Here is a 21545-nt window from a genome sequence, read left to right on the forward strand (position 1 = left end):
ACCCTGAATTCATCACCGCTCTGTCAGAAGGAGGGGAGTGTGTTTCATTAGCAATCCTTCAGAATCATGGCTGGTCATTTCATCAATCAGGGATTTAGGTATTTTTTTTTTAAATTATGTCCTTCAAATTAGTTTTCCTTTACATTATTTTCATCATTCTGTAAATTCCCTCCCAGTTCTACCACTTCATTTTGCATCAATTCATACAAGTCTTCCCAGGTTTTTCTGAAACCATCCCCTTCATCTCTTCTTGTGGCACAATAAAATTCCATCACAGTCATATACCATAACTTGTTTGTTCTCCAATTGATGAGCATGCCCTCAGTTTCCAATTCTTTGCCATAAATGTTTTTGCACCTATGTGTTCTTTTCCTCTTTTTTTATATGAGAGGGATTTAAGAAAGTTTTACCTGAATTTTCTTAAGAATAGCCTCTAGCCTCTACACACAGAATGTAAGATCTGGGTGGGACCTCAGAACATAGACTGTCAGAGCAGAGAATGTTAGAACAGAAAATGTTAGAAGTGGGAAGGCCATCATCAAAGCTCTAGTCCAATCCCTTCATTCTACAGATGATAATTCTACAGATGAGGAAAAGGAGGCTTAGGGAGGAGAAGCAATTTTTTCAAGGTCATACTGCCAGTTGGACACAGTGCAGATCTCCTTTCTCCTAGCTAGGTGCACTTATAGTAGGTTCAGTGTAGCTGGGTTTGTTTTCGCTCTCCCCTGATCATACCTCCAAGAGATAAAGACCCCAGGGAAAGGTGACTTTGAACCCAAGTGGTGGACACCTACCCATGGTGGCTGAGAAGATGACGATCCCCAGCACATTCATGCCATCACTGGTGCTCGGCTCTGACTTATACACCACCTCAGGGGGAGGTGTGAGGTCCAGGGCGAAGTTCTGCATCTGGGATCCATTTTCCTCCTGGACTCCGTAGATGAGGATCCTCTGAGGGGTAGCCTCTGATGCCATGGCCTTGTTGGACTTGACCATTGGGGTGGTCTTGGTGCGGTACTGTTGGATAACATCCCCATTCCCACCATGTCCCAGAAGAGCAGTCAGGGTAGAAGCAAGGGGAAGGTCAGACAATTGTTACTTGTAGTGTTATGCACACAGTAGGCACTTAATAAATGTTTGTGTCACTGAATGATTATTACTCCATATAGTTATTATAATAATGATAAACATTATTACAATATTAATAATAATAAAAGAGGCAGCATGGAATGGTGATTAGGAAGCTGAGCCTTGGAGCCCAGAGAGACCTGCTTTCAAATCTTGTGTCTGACACCTTCTGGTTGTGTGACCCCAGGCAAGTCAGTTGACTCATCAGTGCCCCAGACAACTCCCTAAGACTGAGAGCTGCAGAGCAGGTGCTGATTTGAATTGATGAGGGGAAGTTTCCTCAATGAGAGTTTTCTATACCAATAAAATCATGAGTTGAGCTAAAAAAAGGGATATGATAATTATTAATCACAGTATGTGCATACTATTAGACAATTAAGACATTCTTAGAGTTATCATAGTGTAGTGGATAGAGAGCTAGCTTTAGAGTCAGGAAGACCTGCATTCAAATCCCACCTTACTGGTCATGTGACCCCAATCAAATCCCTTTACCTCTCTGACTCAGTTTCTTCATCTCTAAAATGAGAGGGTTGGACTCAGTGGCCACTAATTTCCCTTCCAGTTCCACATGAATGATTAATGTAGACTTTTTAATCAATACTTAATGATAGTAATTAATAATAAAAGTGACACATTAATGAATATAATTACTTATTATATATAGTCCCTTACATTTCTCTGATCCCATTTGGCCTGTTGGTTTCAACGTGATGGAGATCATTATTCCCACTAGAGAAGCAAGGGAACTGAATCCCAGAGAAGGTAGTGACTTTTCCAGGATCCCACAACATCCCCCAAAGGGGATCATTCACCCCCTATAGAACACTTCCAGTGAGGGGGAGCTTGAGCCCAAATGGGAAGCTTGTTCTGGTTTTGGACATCTTGAATTTTTAGGATGCTCTGGGTGATGCTGGTCAGAGGTTCCCCCCACCCCCGTAACTCCCCATTTGTTCCTCCTTAATCCCCACACTGTTATTCCCCCTTCCTCATTCTATCTGTTCCCTATTTTCTTTGACAGCCGTTTGGAAATAGAGGACGGCAGACTTCTGTTCTCCCCCTTATTCATCTCCAGTTCCTCTGACTGATCCTCATGCTCTCCAGGTTCTGCTCACTCTCCTGTAGAGGGACCGCAGGTCATCAGTGTCCCTTCAAGAACCTGGGACCGAGACTTGCAGACATCACTCTGGATGTGAACTGACCAAGGAGGAGGGTGGCAGGACTGACTTTTCCCTTGTTGTAGATGTTGGGCAAGTCAAGATCTTATTATCTTTACTAGCTGTTGAATCACACTTTCTAATTTGGTTCAATTTAATTCAACACATATTTATTAGATGTCTAATGTTTTCCAGCTCTGTCCTAAGTGCTGGGGATGTGAAGATACAAACAAAGTACTTTTGGTGGATATTGAACTTGAGGTCCATGAAGAACACCAGCTCTATCAGAAAGCCAGTTTGGGAAGCAGAAGGTAGAGCCTTGAGCAGATGGAATTCTTTTGGTGGGGAGTGAGTCAGTGAGGAAGGAGAAATTCTGGAGCATTGGGCCTTGGATAATCAAGTGACCATACCAGGGAATCATGCACATTTCTTGGTGGGGGGGATGGGGATGGGGTGGGTGATGCACAGTGGGAAAGGGTCTCATGGAAGGAGAGGTGTGGGTATTATGTGTAAATGTGGACCCTTTCCCAGTCTGGCCAAATTTGGTCCTGTAAGATTGACCTCCTGGGTTGCCTCCTCCCATCCCATCCCATCCCATTACATCCCATCCCATCCCATCCCATCCCATCCCATCCCATCCCATCCCATCCCATCCCAACACTAATTCACTCACCTGTTTGAAGGTGGCTTCAACTAGGTTTGCTGGAAACATATTTCTGGAAAGAGAAGGAAATAAAAGGAGGTAAGCCAGGTAAGATGTTATGCTTAGACCTTGGCCCCAAAACCACATCCCCTCCCTGACACTGAAGACTTTTGTGGGATCATGGCCCCTACTGGACTATAAGCTCCTCTAGTCTCACAGGATCTTAGGTTTCGATCTGGGAGGGACTCAAGAGGCCATCTAGCCTGACTCATTTTAGGCCAGAGAACTGTGTGACCCCAAGGTCACACAGGTAGTAAGTGGTCCTCCCTCCACACATCTGTTTGGTGACCCCTCAAGCCTTCCTAGATTCCCCCAGCTTAGAAAGACCTCTCCATAGCTCAGTACTCCCAAATCATTCTGATAAGGAGTCTCTTTTGTTCCCATGTCTCCTCCCACCTTGTAGCAGACTTAGGAGTCTCTAAGTCAGATTTCCCCCACTCCCACACAATATAAACTCCTTGAAAGCTGGGATTGCATTAATAAGCTCTTGATGTATGCTTGTTGAACTTAAATAAGTTGAATGGTGAAGAGTTACATCCATGTAAGGTAGTCAGGAAGACCTGAGTTCAGATGCTAAGCAAGTCACTTAACCATTGTTTGCCTCAGTTTCCTTATCTGTAAAATGCAGACAATAATAGCACCCACTTCCAGAATATAATGAAATAATGTGTAAAGTGCTTTATGAGACTGAGTTTTATATAAATGATGACTATCATCATCATCATTGTTGTCATTAACCCATATTTGAAAAAGCCCATCTTTTGGTGCTAACATCTTATTGGTTCTGCTGGGAGTCACAACAGTATTATTTGCTGTAGCAAGGGACATAGGTGACTATGTGATGCCAGCATGGATTCCAATGGAACAAATGCTGGTCCCAGAAAAGCTGTCCTAATGTACGGTGAAAGGGGATGGGGAGAAGGATGAAAAGAGAGAGGAGAAAGGGAAGGAGTGGGAGAGGGAGAGAGAGAGAGGCACAGAGAAAAGAAGATGAAGAGAAACAAGAAGAGGAAGAAGAAGAAGAGGAAGAGGAAGAAAGAGGAGGAGGATGGGAAGGAGAGGAAGGAGAAGAAGAGGAAGAGGAAGAAAGGAGGAGGATGGGAAGGAGAGGAAGGAGAAGAAGAAGGAAGAGGAGGAGGAGAAGGAGAAGGAGAAGAAGAAAGAGAAGAAGAAGGAGAAGGAGGAGGAGGAAGAGGAGGAAGCAAGGGAAGTGAAAGGTCCCTTGGACCACTTCCTGCCAGGATCAGCGGACTTGGATGTGTCCATTTTCCTCTTGCTGAGACCTCCTCTTGGCTGCTGATGCAGTGTTGGAATGTTTCCTGGCCCTGGCTCAGACCTGGCTCATGGGACCAGTGAGGGCCAGATCCTTCCAGACCCTAGCAGACCTCAAGCAGGGTCCAGCCTCCCTCCAACAGCAGTGTTTTCCAGATCCTGAACATGCCTCATCACTATGGTGATGGAGAAGTTGTTATCCCAATGCTTCCAACTTCTATTCCCTAGCTTGACCTCTGGGCTGGAGCTGGGCCATGGGGCTGGGCTCTGGACCTTCTCTTATCTTCCCTGGGGGTGGGGGGGAGGTGAAGCAGTGGGCCTGGGGCCACAGGGGTTTGACTTGGCTGGGCTTATGCAGTTTGAGTTAGTATTTCTTTCTCATATCACAAGTTTACTATTTTAAGTAAAGTGCATTTGTTTTCCCAGTGGTGTGATGTCATATCACTAATATTAAAACTGCCCAGTCTTTTTGAGGGGAGGATGGAGCTAAGAACAGGGACTGAGCCAAGGTAGATCATACGGACCCTGTTCTCCAAACAGGCTCTTAGGAAATAGCAGGAAGGCAGTGGGGAGCAGGAAAGAGAGTGGCCCCTGTGTGACCTCTTCAGAGAATCAGATGAGCATCAGAATGGAGATTCAGAGCTAGAAAGGACCTTGGAGGTCACCAACTCCACTCCCATACTTTTTTTTTTTTGAGAAAATTGAGGGTCAGAGAGATAAGATTATTTGTCCAGGGTCACAAATCAATAGGTAAATATTTATTAAGCAACTATACTGTGCTAGGTTAATAAGTATCCCAGGCAGGATTTGAACTCAGGTCTTTCAGACTCCAAATCCAGTACTCTATCCACAGCTCCACACTGTTACACATATCATTTCAGAAAGGCCCCAAGGGTCAGGCCCACTTTATATGACTCATGAGTAGTTCAGGGCCTTGTCTCCAGGCACACAACTGGTTCAGAGCTGGGTCTAGAACCCAGATCTGATTCCAAATCTTGATCCTATTCCAAGATACCAAAGCCTTGCTTGGAACTACTCAGGCACCAGAAACCAGTGTGCCAGCTCATGCCTATTTCTTATCACCGTGGGGATGACTGAGAATGGCTAAGTCCATTCAGGGCACTTCGAATCCTGAATTCCCAAGTCAGCGAGGGTCCAGATGGGGATTCAGGCATCTCCTTCTCACAACCAGGGCTTCCTGAACAAAGACAGCCTTGTTTAGCTCTCATAACTGGAAGGGGTGGGATAGTCCCCATAGAAACATTGCCGGCAGCTGGGACAGGACTCCCACCTTGCCTCCGGAGAGATGCACTCATTACGTGCATGTTTCAGAAGGTGAGTCATGAGCAAGAGGCTCCCAGACGGCTCTCAGGAACATTCTCTGCTCCTGGTGCCAATTTCTAAGACTCTTTCTTGGCATGCCTAAATGCCTCTTGTACAAAGAAACTGCTCTTGGAGGTAGGGAGGTGTCCTCACAACCAAACCCCACAGACCACCCAGTGACAAAGCCAAGTGTTCACAGTGAAGAACATGCTAGATCCCCATCTTTTATCCTGCTTAAAGCTTTGGAGTGTTGTACTCCTCTTTGGATGTCACATTTTAGGAAGGTCAGTGACCCTCTGGGGAGCATCCTGAGGCAGGAAGCCAGCTCAGAGGGGAGATTAGAGACCAGTCTGTCCTAGCTGGGAATTGCACAGAATTCTAGAATTTTAGAATTCACTGAATTCTGGAATCTCAGACTTGTAAGGGGCCTCAGCAGGCAAGCCTGAACAAGAATGCCCTCTTCCATGTTGCCTGGTGAATGACTCTGCTTGATGAGGTGATAAACCCACTACTTCCCAAAGAAAACCAACTTTTCCCCCCAGAGAACAAAATACCTACATCAAACCAAAACCTGCCTCTCTGCAATCCCCTACCCCCATCCCTAGGTCCTAGGTTTGCCCCTTGGGTTCAAGGAAAACAAATCCTTCCTTTTGTCAACCTTGCAGATGTTTAGAGATGACTATCACCTCCCACCTTCCCAGCCTCCCCTGCTACAAACTAGTATTCCCTGTTCTTACAACGGCTTTTTATATGGCGTCATGGTTGCCTTATATGGTTGTCTTCCTTGGCATGCTTTCCAGCTTATTGATGTCGTTACTAAAAAGTGGTGCCCAAGAACTGAGCATGATAGTCCACATGGGGTCTGACCAGAACACAGTTCAGAAAGATTGCTTATTTCTAGAAGCTGCGCTTCCCTTAATGACATCAGAGATCCCAGTAGCTGTGCCACTGGATGGCTGACACAGTACAATCCACTAGTCCCTCTTTCCTAGATGTTCCTCAGACAAGCCGCTGTCAGAACATGCCTCCCCCAATCCTGCACTAGTGGCATTGATTTTTGAGCCCCAATATAAGACTTTTTGTTTATCTTAAATTTCATCTTCTTAGATTCAACCCAAATGCTCTAGCCTGTCAGAATGTTTTTGAAGACTGACTCTGTCATCCAGTGTGTTAACAAACTCTCTCAGCTTTGTGTCTTCCATCTGCAAATTTGGCAAGCCTGCCATGTTTGTCTTTGTCCAAGTCACTAAGAAAAATGTTAACCAGCACAGGGCCAAACATAGACCTCTGGGACATGCCATTGGAGACCTCTTGCCATGTTGGCAATAGGCTATTGGCACCTACTCTTTGGGTTTGGCCATTTGACCAAGTACAAATCCATCCAATTATATTCTCATCTAGACTTCCTTTGTCCATCTTCTCCACAAGAATAATGTGAGACTCTTTAATGCTTCGCTGAAATCTAGGCATGCCATATCTGCAGCATTCCTTTGAATTACACATTTGACAATCCTGTCCCCAAAGGAAATAAGATTGCTGTGCTATGACCTGTCCTTGGTGAAGCCAGGCAGGCACTTGGGAATCACTGCTTTCTTTTCTAGATGTTCATCAACTATGTCTTGCTCAATCCTTTTGCGAATTCTACCTGGAACTGAAGCCAAGCTCACTAACCTAGAGTTTTGAAGGCTCCTTTCACTTTATTGGAAGCTGGGACTTTCCAGTCTGGTGGCACTACTTCCCACTCTCTTTCAAAGATCACTGACAGCATCTCAGGCTCTGATGGGCCAGCTTTTTCAGGCTTGAGGATGTCATTCACAAGGGCCAGGTGGCTTGATTTCATCTAGGGAAGTCTGGGTTCCCTTCCTGAATCCTTATTTATCTTGGGCACCAATTCCTGGCTAGTAATTTTTTGTCCTGCCTTTCTTCTTGTCAGAAAAGTAAGAAGCAAACTAAGAATCAAGCAGTTCTGTCTTTCCTCCTCTATCAATTGTCATTATCTCATCTATGCCAGACAAAGCTCTTAGTTCTTTCTTAAACCTCTTCTTTTCCCCCAATCTAGCTGAAAAAGCCAAAAGCCCCCCTTTTTTTGGGTCCTTACCTTCACTCTCCAAGTGGGTTTCCCTTACAGGCAAAGACTAGATGACTGCTTGCCAGTTATTTCATAAAAGTAGACTATTTTATGTTATGAGTTAAACTAGAAAGCTGCTGAGTGAGGAAGGAAGGAAGGAAGGAAGGAAGGAAGGAAGGAAGGAAGGAGGGAAGGAAGGAAGACATTTTCCTACTGGTCCAGTCTCTGATAACATGACCAAAGAAGGGAAGTATAGTAGCCCCTTCAGACTCCCTCCCTTCATCCCTTTGCTGCCTTTTGGTATAGGCACAAGTGTTTTTCTGCTCAAAGTTCTAAGCCTAGCATTCTCCACCAGTTGACTGGACTACTGCTAGACTGGCCACCCTACAAAATTCTTCTGCTATTTAAAATCTAAAGGAGTGTGGTTGGCTTGCTTGGCTAGTCAATTGCACTACCATGTAGTTGGTACTTTGGGACTAAGATCAGGAAAGAGCATGGAGCTGGATATGGGAGTCATCAATGTAGAGATGGTAATTAAACCCATGGGAGTCGATGAGATCACTGAGAGAGAATGCAGAAAGAGAAGAGAACCCAGAAGACAGCCTTAGGGAATACCTAGAGTTAGGGGGCATGCAGGGGATGATGATACAGAACGAAGAGTCAGTACTCAGTATCCCAGAGAGGAGGGGCTACCCAGGAGGAGACGGTGGTCAACAGTGTCTAATATAGCAAAGAGATCAAGAAAATGACAGACTTTTAACAGGAGCCATAGAGGAAACCCTAACCTGCTAACAGACCTTTATTCTAAAATAAAAATGTGGACTACATGAAGGAAATGGAATTTTGGCAGCATGGGGAACTCTTGGTGTAGGAACAACTTCTTTCATCGAGGCAGGACATAGATTGCCACCCCTCTCTAACTGTTCTGGCTTTCCTTCTTCCCTGGAATGCTCTTCCTCTTCACCTTCACCTTCTGGCTTCCTTCAAGTCTCAGTCAAAATCCCACTCCTACAGAAGGTCTTTCTAAGTTCCATCCTTCCTCACTGCTAGGGTTTTCCCTCTAAGATTGCCTTCCATCATACTCTTGGATATATTTGTTTATTTTCATATTGGGCAGCTAGGTGGTACAGTAGACTGAGCGCCAAGTCCAGGGTCAGGAAGACCTGAGTTCAAACCCAGCCTCAGACACTTACTAGCTGTATGACTCTGGGCAAGTCACTTCACCCTGTTTGTCTCAATGTCCTCATCTATGAAATGAGCTGGAGAAGGAAATGGTAAACCTTTCCAGTATCTCTGCCAAGAAAACCCCAAATGGGGTCATAGAGAATCAGACATCACTGGAAATAACTGAACAACATTTTCATGTCATTGACCCCATTAGAACTCCTCCAAGAGGGGGACAATATTTTTGCTTTTTTTTTTGCATCCTCAGTGCCTAGCACAGTGCCTGGCATGCCATAGGTGCCTAATCAATACTTGTTGACTGAACGACTGAATATAGGAGTTAGAGAGCTGCACTTGGGAGTCAGAAAGGCTTGATTGAAAAGTCTTGGTGACTCCTTGGACATAGGGCTTGAGTAAGGTGAAAGATGACTCCAAAATTGGAAGACTAGAAGGATGATGGTGTTCTTAGTGGGCATAGGGACTTGAGTTGGGGAGGAGTATTAAGATGAGCTCCAAGCAGAAGGTAGCCCTTATGCTGAGTCTTGAAGGGAACTGGGGATTCCAGAAGGTAGAGATGAGAAGGGAGATCATTCCAGGCATGGGTCATAGATCTAGAGACCTCAGAATCTCTCCAGTTCAACCCCTCTCATTTTACAGATTAAGAAACTGAGGCCCAGGGGGATTAAGGGGTCTAACAAGGTTTACGTAACTATGAAGTGTCTGAGGTAAGATTCGGACTCAGGTTTTCCTGACTCCAATCCAGACTCTGCCTTAGAACAAAGAAGAAAATGAAATAGCACAGACATGGGAGATGGCATCTTCCTTTACAGCAAGCAGATCAGACTTCCTAGGCCATCCAGTGCATTAAAAGCCAAGTAGAGCCTTTTATAAGGAATATAAAGTGCTTTGAAGACTTCTAACTGCTTTATAAATGTCAGTTATATGTGAGTATCTGCTCTAAACCTGTGATTTCATTACTGTAAAGAGTTTGGTGTCCAAATCTATCCCTGGATACGTATCAGCGTCTCACCTGTCATTTATCATCGTAGCTGCCCAGGGCCCTGGGAGCAGAAGAGACTTTTCGGCATCGCTAATGTAGAATGTGTCAACAGCAGGGTTTGAGCCCCGTTCTTTTTGACTCCAGAACATATCACCCTGGTTTTCATGATTCAGGAGGAAAAAGCTGGATTTGCAACTGGAAGACATTGGTTCACATACTGGTTCTGTCAATTACAACCCACGTGACCTTGAAAGAGAAGCTTAAGCTCTTCAGCCTTTGGTTTGCTCATCTATAAAATGAAAGGATTGAACCAGATCACCTAACTTCTCAGTGAACACGAACTACCTAAAGAAACAGAGGAAAGAAGCCCTTCGCCCTGAGGGCCATTAGATTGCCCCCAGACTTAAATTGAGATTATTATATATACAAAACATAGATGCTGTGTATTCATGAATATATAAACAATACAGACATAAAATATAAATACGTATCTGTGTTGTGCATATGTATACATATATACACATACATGTACATACACATATACACACAGACTTATCTATATCTGTCTTTATGTTTATGTGTGTGTGTGCCTGTATACTGTCTGTATAGGGCGTCCCAAAAGTCTGCTTGTTTTAAGCTTAGTAAACCCTCCCCATCCTCACAATACATCTTCTCTGAGAAGTTATACATCTCTCCTTGCATATTGTATTTACCATACTTTCCCTTGAATGTCACATACAACTTACTTCTCATGGAATACCATTTCATACTATTGTGGGATAACTATTAAGTCATCCAAAAGAGCTATGGTTTCCCCTCTCCCGTCCCATTGCCCCATCCAGATTTTCAGAGACTGTGTTTAATCTAAACTTTTCGTGCCTTCTGGATGCTGCACAGGATCCTCACTAGCTACCTGACACTGGGCAAGTTGAGCCTCAGTTTCTAATCTTGGAAATGGAGATCATAATAGAAGCTGTTGTTGTAAGACTCAAATGAGAAAGCGCATGAAAAGACTCAGGAAACCTCAGCATGCTAGTTAATGGTCAGTTCTTTTCATTAGATTAAATCCCGGGGAGTAGTTTGAGGCACAGAGAAATTAAATAAATGCATATTATCTAGCAATCAATTAACAAGCGTTAATGAACTAATTAATGCATATTGACTTATTGTTGGGAGCCTCCTATTTGTGAAACTGTGCTCTCTGGGGGAACACTGACATCCAGGTCCTTATCAGCCCTTGCCTGGGCTCTTGCAAGTCTCCAAATTGGTCTCCTTGCCTCAAATCTCTTCTTTCTTCAAACCAGTCTCCACTGAGCTGCCAGAGCGATTCTCCTGAAGTACAGGTCTGATCTTGTCACCATTGACTCAATACATTTCCTTGATGACATCCTTTATTATGGTTCTTTATTTCTTATTTTAAAAAAATCTTTTTAAAATTTCTAACTTAAAACACACACAAAATCATTTTCATACACACATCAGAATACAAAAAGAGATTTTATATGAAACAGTGAATTTCTATTTTCATACTTCTTGCTTTAAAGAAAAAAGTATGCATATGTATATGTAATGAATTCTAGCCGCTCCTTCCAAAGCTCTCCTAATATTTTAATGGTTCTGTTAAAAATAAAATATTGCTAAACTCCTTCTGCCGCTCCTTTCCCTCCCCCTGAGATAAGAAAACTTCAAGTGATAGAAAGGAAAAAACTTCCTTGTAACATATAAACAGTCAAGCAAAACCGATCCACCCAGTGGCCATATCCAAAAATGTGTCTCTGCACCTTGTCCCCATCAATCACCTCCTCATAAGGAAGTGGGTAACAGGCTTATTTCTCCCTTGAGACATGGTCAGTCATGACTTTGATCAGAGTTCTTAAGTCTCTCACGAGTGTATTTCTTTACAATGTTGTCTTTAAATAAATTGTTCCCTTACTTCTGCTGACTTCATATTACCCAGGATTTTCTGAAATTATCTTTTATTGTTTTTTATGGTGCAATAATATTCCATCATATTCATAGTCATCATTGGTTCAGTTTTTCCCTAATTTTCTAAGAAGCAGATCCTTGGATTCTAGTTCTTTCCTTTCTCCGCCTCCCCCTTTTTACTCTCTCCTTCAGGAACTTTCTCTTGTTTGTGACTTTCCCTTTCCCAGTCTTATCCTCTCTTTACTTCTCCTTTGTCTAATCCCTATTTGTTTACCTGTTGATTTTGATGTGCCTAGGTGTGTTTAAGGCTTCTTTGTTCATCTTAGATAAGGAAGATTCACCTGAAAGAGCTTTAGGGGCCTCAGAGCCTCCGAACTTCGGTCGATAGGTATGAGTGATGTAGGTTCCTGCCCTCTACCACTCCTTGGAGCTTCCAACATCCCCACTCTGGAATTTTCTAACCATGCTAAGACTATCTCAGGAGACTCACTACTCTGACTGCTTCCAGGCACAGAGCCTTGAAGACTAAACGTGACTCATCCCTGGTATTACTGGTGCCCAGTTTGTTTGGGTTGAAGATCCTTTTCCTATTTCTCTCAGGCCTCTGGCTGACTTTTCCTGCAATTCTGAGGCAGTAGTTTCTCATCGGATTTCTTGGTTATTATTCAGTCCAGTGAGAACTTTGAGTTTTTGCTGGAGTTGGTATGGGAGTCAACCAGGTGGCCATCTTGGTAGGAAGGCGATGACTCTCTTTCCTGATGCCTCCTTTCTACTAGGTTCAGCCTAGTACATCACCCCTGCCCTCCTGGTGATCCTTATTTTCAGTTTTTCAGCATTAGTGTGTAGCATTCCACATTCTAGTTTTTCAGCGTTACTGTGCAGCGTTCCACGTTCCTGTTCTTCAGTGGAGCCCTTCATCACCAGCACATCCACACAACCTCCAGCCTGAACCTCTCTTCTCATACTCAACTTGTAAAAAACTGTTGAGCTCATCCTAGACTGCTATAATCACTTTGTTCCTTTTCTCACCACAGTTCTTTCATTTTTATTTCCCTGCTTCTATCCTTCCCTTTGCCATACATCCATCTTCCATGCAGCTGCCTCACTCAGGCACAGGTCTATTAATTTTCTTTGCATTTATATATCCGTATTGTTGTGTCCCCAATGGAACATAAACTCCTTGAGGGCAGGGGCTATGCTGTATTATGGTCTATGGATGCCCAGTTCTTAGCATGGAGCCTCACTCATTGGGGGTGTTTAAATGATTGCTAAGGTTGGAGGTGTTTGAACCTGGAGGCTTATTGAGGGGTGATGGTGGCAACATGGTGAGACCTACGCTTTAGGTAAACCATTTTGGCATCTGAGTAGACGATGGAATCAAGTAGGTAAAGGTTGCATGTAGAGAAACCATTTAGAAGGTTCTGTCTGGTACATGCCAGAGATTATAAGGATCTGAATGAGGGTGTTGGATGTATAAGTATAGAGAAGGGACTGGATATGAAAGGTGTATTGAAGGAAGAAATGATAACATTTGGCAATGGATTGACTATAGGAGTGAGGAATTAGGGATGGTACCTACGTGGTGAACCTTATGAATTGGGAGTATGGTCATGCCCTGGACAGTAATAGAGAAATTCAGAGGAGGGGAAGATTCTTAGGGGAAGGGTAATGAGTTCTATTTTGGAACTTGCTGAGTTCATGATACCTACAGGGTTCAAGATGTCCAGTCTGAGATCTCCAACAGTCAGTTGGTGATGTAGCCTTGGAGTTTAGGAGGGAGGTTAGGTGATGTCTAGTACTTTTTCTTGGACACATAACTCTTATTCAGAGAAGTGTACATTAAAAACTCAGTCATTACTTAATCTCTCTGGTGTTTTAATGAGGTAGGGATGGGGAGGAGAGAGAAGGATGGAGTGAGGGAGTTCAGTTCTCTTCCTATGAACCAGCCTGGTGTCTTGAGTCTTAACATCTTGAGTCTTAACAAATTCCCAGAGTCCTCTGCTGATAATTGAGAAATGAATTCATCCTTTGGCGGTTCTTCTGGGACATGATCTGGTTGTGTTTTCTTGGATCACGTATTCAAAGGAGCATTGACAGCTCCCAGACTCAAAACCTCAGAATCTTCTTGGCCTCATCCATTGGCCCCACTTTGTCTCAGTCATCAAGCCCTGCTGATTTTTTAAAGTTCTATCTTTTGGCATCCTTCCCTCCTTTTCATTCCCACTACCCTTCTTGATCCTGGGCCATGCTCCCATCACATCAAATCTAGGTGATTACAACAACCTCCTGGTTGGTCCTCCTGTCTCTGGGCTCTTCTTTCCCTCCAATTATCAGCCATTGGACATACAGTCAAATTTTCCTTTACCTCTATTTACCACAAAACTTTCCTGCTCACATACCTTTCATGGCCTTCTATTTCTTATAGCTTGGCATTCGAGGATCTCAACAATCTGGGTTTGACCCTACTTACCCAACTTGATCTTCCTTCATATATTCTTGGCTCTCTATGATCATTCTCATCTCTTACCTCTACTTATCTCTTTTCCTGAACTCAGGAAAGATATTTGGCTTGGTAGCCAGAGTAAGTGGAATCAAACCCAGAATCTGCTTTGTACACTAATGTCTTTGGCAAGTCATTGAACTCTCCTGGGACTCAGTTCCATGATGGGATTAGACCAGATGATTTCAAAGGACCTTTGCTGCATTACCCTCTGATGGCTTTCTTCCTTCAAGGCTCAGCTTAGAGACCAGGTTCTCCATGATTCATCTTTACCTCTGTACTTTTGCACACACTATCCTCTATCCTTTAAATGCAACCCTTCCCCATCTGGGCCTCTTAGAATCTTTAACTTCCTTCGAGCCTTAAGTGTCATCTTCCCTGGGAAGCCTTCATTAGTTATTTCTTAGTTATTACTAAGATTTCATTGGTATTACTTTCTCCCTTCTCAATTTACCTTTTATTTATTTGACTGTACACATGTTGTATCCACCCAGTAAAAGAAAGATCCTCAAGGACAGGAACTGTTTCCCTTTTGTTGTTGTAACACTTGGTTATAACAATAAGTCTAGGGGGCAACTCAATGGACCTTCAAGTTCACTTGGTACCTCTTCTTTGGATTTAAGGGGCTTATTTTGGAGGAAGAGTTCACCAGTTCTTTTTTTTTGGGGGGGGGGGTTACTGAATACTTTTATTCTGCACATAGAAGCCACTAAGGATTTGGCCTCTGGGCTCGTCGGGCTATATCACAAGTACATGGCTCCACACATCAACACCAGGGTTGGCGGTGAGAACAGGTCAATCTATCCCAGTCACAAGATGATAAAGGGTCTTCTGACAGAGAGCCAGACGATCAGGTAGTCTCCAGTATAAGACAATTCTAATGAAGCAGTGAGAACATCACAGAAAAGTTGAAGGGAGAGGTTGAAGTTAAGCAGCAGAGGCCCCTGCCCCCAAAACAAGACTGTTCTAGTATTGACGCTGCCCATTCTTAGGACAGGAGCAGACTTCTATAGAGGTGACTGGCGCCTGTGAGCTCTTAGGCCTCCTAGCCACAGAGCTTACTTGGCCCAAGGGTTTCTGAAGTTCCTTCCAGCAAATTTAGACTTGCTGCCCAGCTCTTCCTCAATTCTGAGAAGCTGGTTATACTTGGCCAAACGCTCAGATCAGCAAGGGGCACCAGTCTTGATCAGCCCAGTACAGAGACCCACCATCAGGTCTGCAATGAAGGTATCTTCAGTCTCCCCAGAATGATGGGAAACCATTACTCCCCACCCATTGGATTGGGCCAGCTTGCACGCCTGGAGAGATTCAGTCACGGAGCCAGTCTGGTTCACTTTGAGTAGGAGGCAATTGCAGGCCTTCTCATTCACAGTCTTTTCAATTTGCTTGGGATTGGTCACTGTGAGATCATCTCCTACCACCTGGATGCCGTCAGTAACAGTGAAATTTTTCCAAACTTTGCAATCATCCTGGTCAAAGGGATCTTCAATAGACACCACTGGATAATCCTTGATGAAGCTCTTGTAGAGGTCCCCAAGCTCTGAGTTCAGTTCTAATCACTCTGAGCCCCTAGTTAGGAAGATTTACAACATGGAGGCAGAGTTTGGGCTCTCTGCTTAACTCTACAATTATACCTATCTTTAGTTAATCCTTGGTATCTGTGGTTAAGGTAAAATTCAGTTTAATGGAAATGTTTGGGTGACTAAATAGCAAATAATATTGTAATGTCTGTGGATAGACAGCCATTGCAGTGTGTGTGTGTGTCTGTGTGTCTGTGTGTCTGTGTGTCTGTCTATCTGTCTGTGGCAGGGAGAATTTGGAAAAGAGCTGACTTTTTCTTGGGATTTCCCTCATCCTCAGTCTTCTGCTCTGGAAAGGCTGTAGAGTCAATGAGTGTCCTCAGTATGTCCCTTCTCTACCACAGCTCAGTCTTTCCTCTGTTTTGTGCTTTCTTGAATTTCTTGAATCTGGAGACCTTAGAATCTTTTGCCTCTGATTCTGAGCTAGTTTATCTTTATTCTACAAGTTGCTTAGGGATGAACCAGTGTCTCGCTCAATGACTCTGAATGATTAAAGGAGGTGTACGGTGTCTGTTTGCTTATTCAGTCATTTCAGCCATGTCTGACTCTTTGAGACCGCATCTGAGGTTTTCTTGGCAAAGATGCTGGATTGATTTGCCATCTCCTTCTGTTCATTCTCATTTCTGATTGTTCAATTCAATCAAAAAGTGTTATGTAGTCTAGTCACCAGAACCAAATGGAGTTGGTTTCAGCCATCTTTGTAGCCTCAACAACAAAGCAGAAACATCTTGGACTCTAAGCTGGTGTTTACTATATGCTGATTGAATGAAATTGGAGCTGTCCTGTCTCCTCCAATCTTCCTGGAGCAATTTGTCTGTCCTTCCTATGCTGCATCACTCACTTTCATTTACTTATCTGTAGTATCCCATAAGGAGAATGGAAATTCCTTGGTGGTGGTAGAAAGGACACTGGCTCTGGAATCAGAAGATGTGAGTTGAAATCCTCCTTTGGGTACTTAGACAAGTTACCTCTGCTCACCTGGTCTCAGTGACTTCATCTGTAAAATGAATCCTATGATTATATGGTTTTTACTTTTGTATTTCCAGAATCTCACTTGCTCTTGATAGAGAACAGCTTTAATGAGTTGAATTGAAATTAATGCCTTGATTCTATAATAACACTTCTGCCTCCCTCCCTCTCTCCAGGTCCTCTCTGCCCTTCAAGACCCAGACCAAACTTAACCTCCTCCAAGGGAACTTCCCTGACCCTCTCAGTCTGAAGTAATTCTTCCCTCCTTTGGGACCTTACAGCCCTAATTGCCTGAGTACACATTAGGCCTTTTGTCATAACTCTCTTGCCTTGTACTTTTAGCAAGTGCTTCAAAGACTAGACTAGAAAGTGAAAGATTGTCATAAATTCAAACTTACTGTTCCTTTTCTACTTCTTTGCTAATATTTCACCCCCCTGGGCTATGAAGCTTCTTATCCAAATTCCCATTGACTTAGCACACACACAAACCATCCATTTTGAGAAGCATTCACTGCTAAATAAATGGTAGGAGAAAATGAGCAAGAGAAATTGCCAGTTCTTTCCCTTTAAAAACTTAGGAACCCAAGAATTGCACAAATTCAACATAATAATTCCAATTTTAATAGTGTTTTTAAGATCTAAAAAGCACTTTCCTTTCAACAACTCCAGGAAAAAGGTGTTGCAAGTTCCACAGTTTACAAATAGAGAAACTGAGTATTGGCACTTAGCCTGGCAATAATAAACATTAATGAATTCTGCTTAGTTGGTTAATTTTTACCCGGAATCAGAGTTGATGGGAATATCATGTACCCCGTCCTTGTTTTGGAGGTAACTCTCCTAGTCTCCACAATCTTTCAAATATCTCACAGCGGCCATTCTTTTTTAAGCACCCAAGGATAAAGTTCTGTTGGGCCAGGTGACTTGAACTCTTCAAGGGCAGCTAAAAGCTTTCTTACTGTCTCTTTATTTCTCTTGGGTCTTAACTCGCTATTAGCCATTTTGGGGTTGTTGTTCTGTCCTTTCAGGCACTGAAGTAATTATCTTTGGCAAAGACAACAGCAGTAAAATCCCCCAAAACCAAAAAACCCAAGCACCACCACCACAACAAAAATGATATTCAGTCTTTGTAGGAAGATCTCCACTGATGGGAATCTCACTACCTCCCATAGGAGAGGATGAGTGAATGGGAAGTAGACCTTCACATGGCCAACATTTGTAGGAGAAACTCTACCATGTCCCTGGACATTCTTATCCCTGCTACCCCCACTGCCAACCCCAAACCCTTGCCAGTGCCCATCTTTACTCTGTGCCCAAGGAATGGGAAAAGGGCTACTTAATCACCCAACTTTCCAAAATAAATGGCCTCTGGGTTGAGAACAACCATGGAAATATCCTCAAACCAAAAGGATCAATTTTCACTGAGTTAGAAGCAACCATAGCCAGAGAATATACTTGGAATGCTGGACTCTCCCACAGTCCCCAACCGACATTGAGAATCCCAGAGTCAGGGATCTTGGCCACAAAATCTTAGAATAGAATCTGTCATCCCTCTCCGAGGGCAGGGTTCTCCTCAACCCCATGTGGCATCTATGACAAGAAATAGACCACCTCTTTGAGAATGCTGACAGGGAACTCATTTCCCTGGGAAGCAACTCATTCTCCTTTCCAGAAAACTCTGCTCGCTCAATGTCTTCCTTATACTAACCAAAGACTTCAATGGGTCTATGAACTCACTGATGTGAATATTCAAACAAAGCCAATTACAATGCACCCAGGCCTCCCCATCCAAAATGACTATGTCTTACCTTAATCTTCCCACAGCAGGGGGGAGGGGGGCAGAGACAATATACTGTGATCCTTTTTTTTTTTCTTGACATTGGGAGGGTAACATTGGGAGCAGAGTTGCTGATCATCTGAGGGTTAGCCCTTGCCCTTGGGACATGACTAATCCACCATTTTCCCCCTCATCCTCATTCTTTATTCCAATTCTTTTTCATAATTCCCTATTTGTCACATGTTCATACCCACCATGAGCCTCTCAATTGCCCTTTGAGCAATACTCAGCATCAAGTCTTTGGAACTATAGTGTTCCATGAATCACAACCATGTAGTGACACCATTAGAATTATGGTATTAAAAAGAGATCTTCATATGAGCCTGTATTCCTCTTCCTGCTTAGTTATGGAGCCAATCTCTTATCCATTTATACACACTCTCTCTATATCTCTGTGTCTTTGTATCTCTGTGTCTGTCTTTCTTTCTCTCTGATGGGTTCCATAAATTATTCATCTAACTGACTAATAGGAATTCCTCATCCATTTGATTATTCTTATATAGATGGTTACTCCAAACTCTTTTGACTAGTTATAAATCTTTTCCAGGATGCTCTAAAGTATTTTATGTCTGGATATAATTAGCCCAATGTCATCCACAAACAGGAGCATATACAAGACTTCACCACTCACAAGAAATTCCCCTTCAACATGGATTTTGTACCATGTTTCTGTTGGGGGTGTAAGCTCAGTTTCACGTGGACAGTCTCGGGCAGGTAAAAGTGAGGACTTCTAAACCTTAGAGTTCTCATGAGGCCCCCCAGGGAATAGCTGGGAATTGAGGCGTGAGACACAGGCTATCTCATGCACCTCCGCCTCTTCTTCGTGGGATACGTGCTGGGGAGAGCATCCCACCCTTGAGATTGGCCCAGGGTCTGAGCACACCTGTTGTTGACTAAGCTAAGGTCTGAGAGCACGCCCGGTATTCACGTGCAAACTATGCAGCGGGAGAGCTTAAGTAGGGTCAGGAAAGCCTGAAGGCACTCTTTGCACTGGAGGGCCTTTAGAGGGTAGAGGGTCCCTCCCCTCTCCCACTCCCATTCTCTTGCTGTACGATCTTTGCCTCTTTGGGAGGAGGAGGATTCCTTTCTCCTGAGGAAGAATTCACCCTGCACATGTAACCAAGACCCTGAATAAAGCCTAACCCTTGTTCGACTCTGGAAAGTCTCTTCTCTCAATACGTTTATCCGATTTGGCCAACCAAAGACCTGGACGACAGGTAAGGTAAGACTCAGGTAGCCCTTCAGCCTCTAGGCCGGACATGTTTCCTTTATGACAGTGGTGAATACCTTTGGGACATATATGTCTCCATGTTTTACAACTCATCACATATATATCTCTCTGTCTCTCTCTGTTTCTCTCTCTCTGCCTCTCTCTCTCCTTCCTTCTCTCCCTCCGTCTCAATACATATACATATTTGCCTTTCTTGATATTAAAAATCACGTGAGAGCTGAACAAGATTAATCCTACTGTTATGTCTTTCAAAAAATTTTGCATTATTTAGATGAATGGGTGGAGATACTACATTGGAAGACAGCCTTTAAATCAGCATTTTGCTCTACTAAATCAAAATTTTTTGAAATAGTAAATAAATAATAGCGACAATGGAATCTTGTATTTGATGATAAATATGTGGTTCACTTTGGAATGTCATTTAAGAAAATCTATCTGTTCCCAACTAATATCCCTATCACAGAAGACCTCAATGCATATATATGTACATATTACAACACATAATTTTTCTGAGCTCTATATCCCATAACATTTAATGAAGTAGGAAAGTAGGTATACAGTTAAGTAATTGTTGATGTTCTTTTGGTTTCCCTTAAGGGAAATTAAGAAGTTCTGAGATCCTTTTTCATGCCTTCAGTATTTTCCCTTTCTTTGGATATCATGCTCAATTTCTCAATGCTTTTACAGTTGTGTCACCTCCAGCACAGGTCCCCTTTAAATATACTTGGTCTAATCCATTGGCTTTTATTCTCTTTAGTCCCATTTCTCCCCAAGTACTTCAACGACTGTGATGTTAGAACTCAAGCATGGTGCCTCTACTTTCCTTGATGCTGAATAGAGTTTGTCATAAAAATCTTGCCTGATCTTTTCTCTCTTTCATCATTTTGTTGTTTTCTTTCCAGGCTCAACCTTAAATACATTCGGAATGATTCTGTTTAGTTCAGAGCCCATCAAGACAAGCTCTCTTGTCAAGTTTTTTAAAACTGGGTTTTACCCTTCAGTACTTCTCTCTGTTTTAGGAGGCAATGCTATTCATAAACTACCATCATTCTTCCCTGCAAGACATTACAAATGAGATTATGTTCAAAATGATCTTGTCCTTGGCAACTAATCTCTACTTGGCAAGTATGCCAAGCTACTAAAATGCTTTTTTGGGCTCTTTTAGTTTCCCTATGGCAAATGATTTATATTGGTCAAACTTTAATCAATCAGGTATTTATATTAAGTGCCTGCTATATTCTAGTCAGCTAAAATAAACATTTGTTAAGCACCTACTAAATGTCAGGCAAAGTGTAAGCACTAAACTAGGTGCTGGAGATACAAGCATTTATTAGGTGCCCAATATGTGAGGCATTGTTAGGTGCTGGACAAAAGGGTACACAGAGATAATTATGAAACAGCCCCTGCCCTTGAGAAGCTTATATTTTTTTAGCTTATAGAACATTTATACCTACAAATTTATACAAAATTCAAAGAAAATGCCTGATAATTTTAGGGTTGGAAGAGGCACTCTGGGGTCGACCACAGATTCTTGGAGTATCCATTTCAGCTTGTTAGATTATGCCTAGTGGTAAATGTAGTCCATCAAGACCCTTCTGGATTCAGATTCATCATCCAGGGGGTTAGGTCTCCCTCTCTACCTCGTGCCGTCTGTAGATCTGATGATCAACCTGTCATCTATGCCTTTGTCTAA

At 43.0% G+C, this 21545-nt stretch overlaps 1 protein-coding gene across 2 annotated transcripts in view; it reads right to left on the reverse strand.

The window, feature by feature from the left end:
- Positions 1 to 21545, reverse strand: part of SLC1A7 (solute carrier family 1 member 7) — a 78047-nt gene that overhangs the window by 13635 nt on the left and 42867 nt on the right. The window contains exons 1-3 of one of the 2 annotated variants that reach the window (XM_072649494.1): positions 9843 to 10097; positions 2956 to 2998; positions 795 to 1017 (exon numbers count right to left, since the gene is read on the reverse strand). In XM_072649494.1, coding sequence (XP_072505595.1) covers positions 795 to 1017; positions 2956 to 2998; positions 9843 to 10018 — 442 coding nt within the window. In that variant the 5' untranslated portion in view covers positions 10019 to 10097. Of the gene's footprint in view, positions 1 to 794; positions 1018 to 2955; positions 2999 to 9842; positions 10098 to 21545 lie in introns of those variants that run through there. The other variant, XM_072649493.1, reaches the window with a different exon arrangement.

Source organism: Notamacropus eugenii, chromosome 2 (genome assembly GCF_028372415.1).
Source record: "Notamacropus eugenii isolate mMacEug1 chromosome 2, mMacEug1.pri_v2, whole genome shotgun sequence".
Classification (NCBI taxonomy): Eukaryota; Metazoa; Chordata; class Mammalia; order Diprotodontia; family Macropodidae; genus Notamacropus; species Notamacropus eugenii.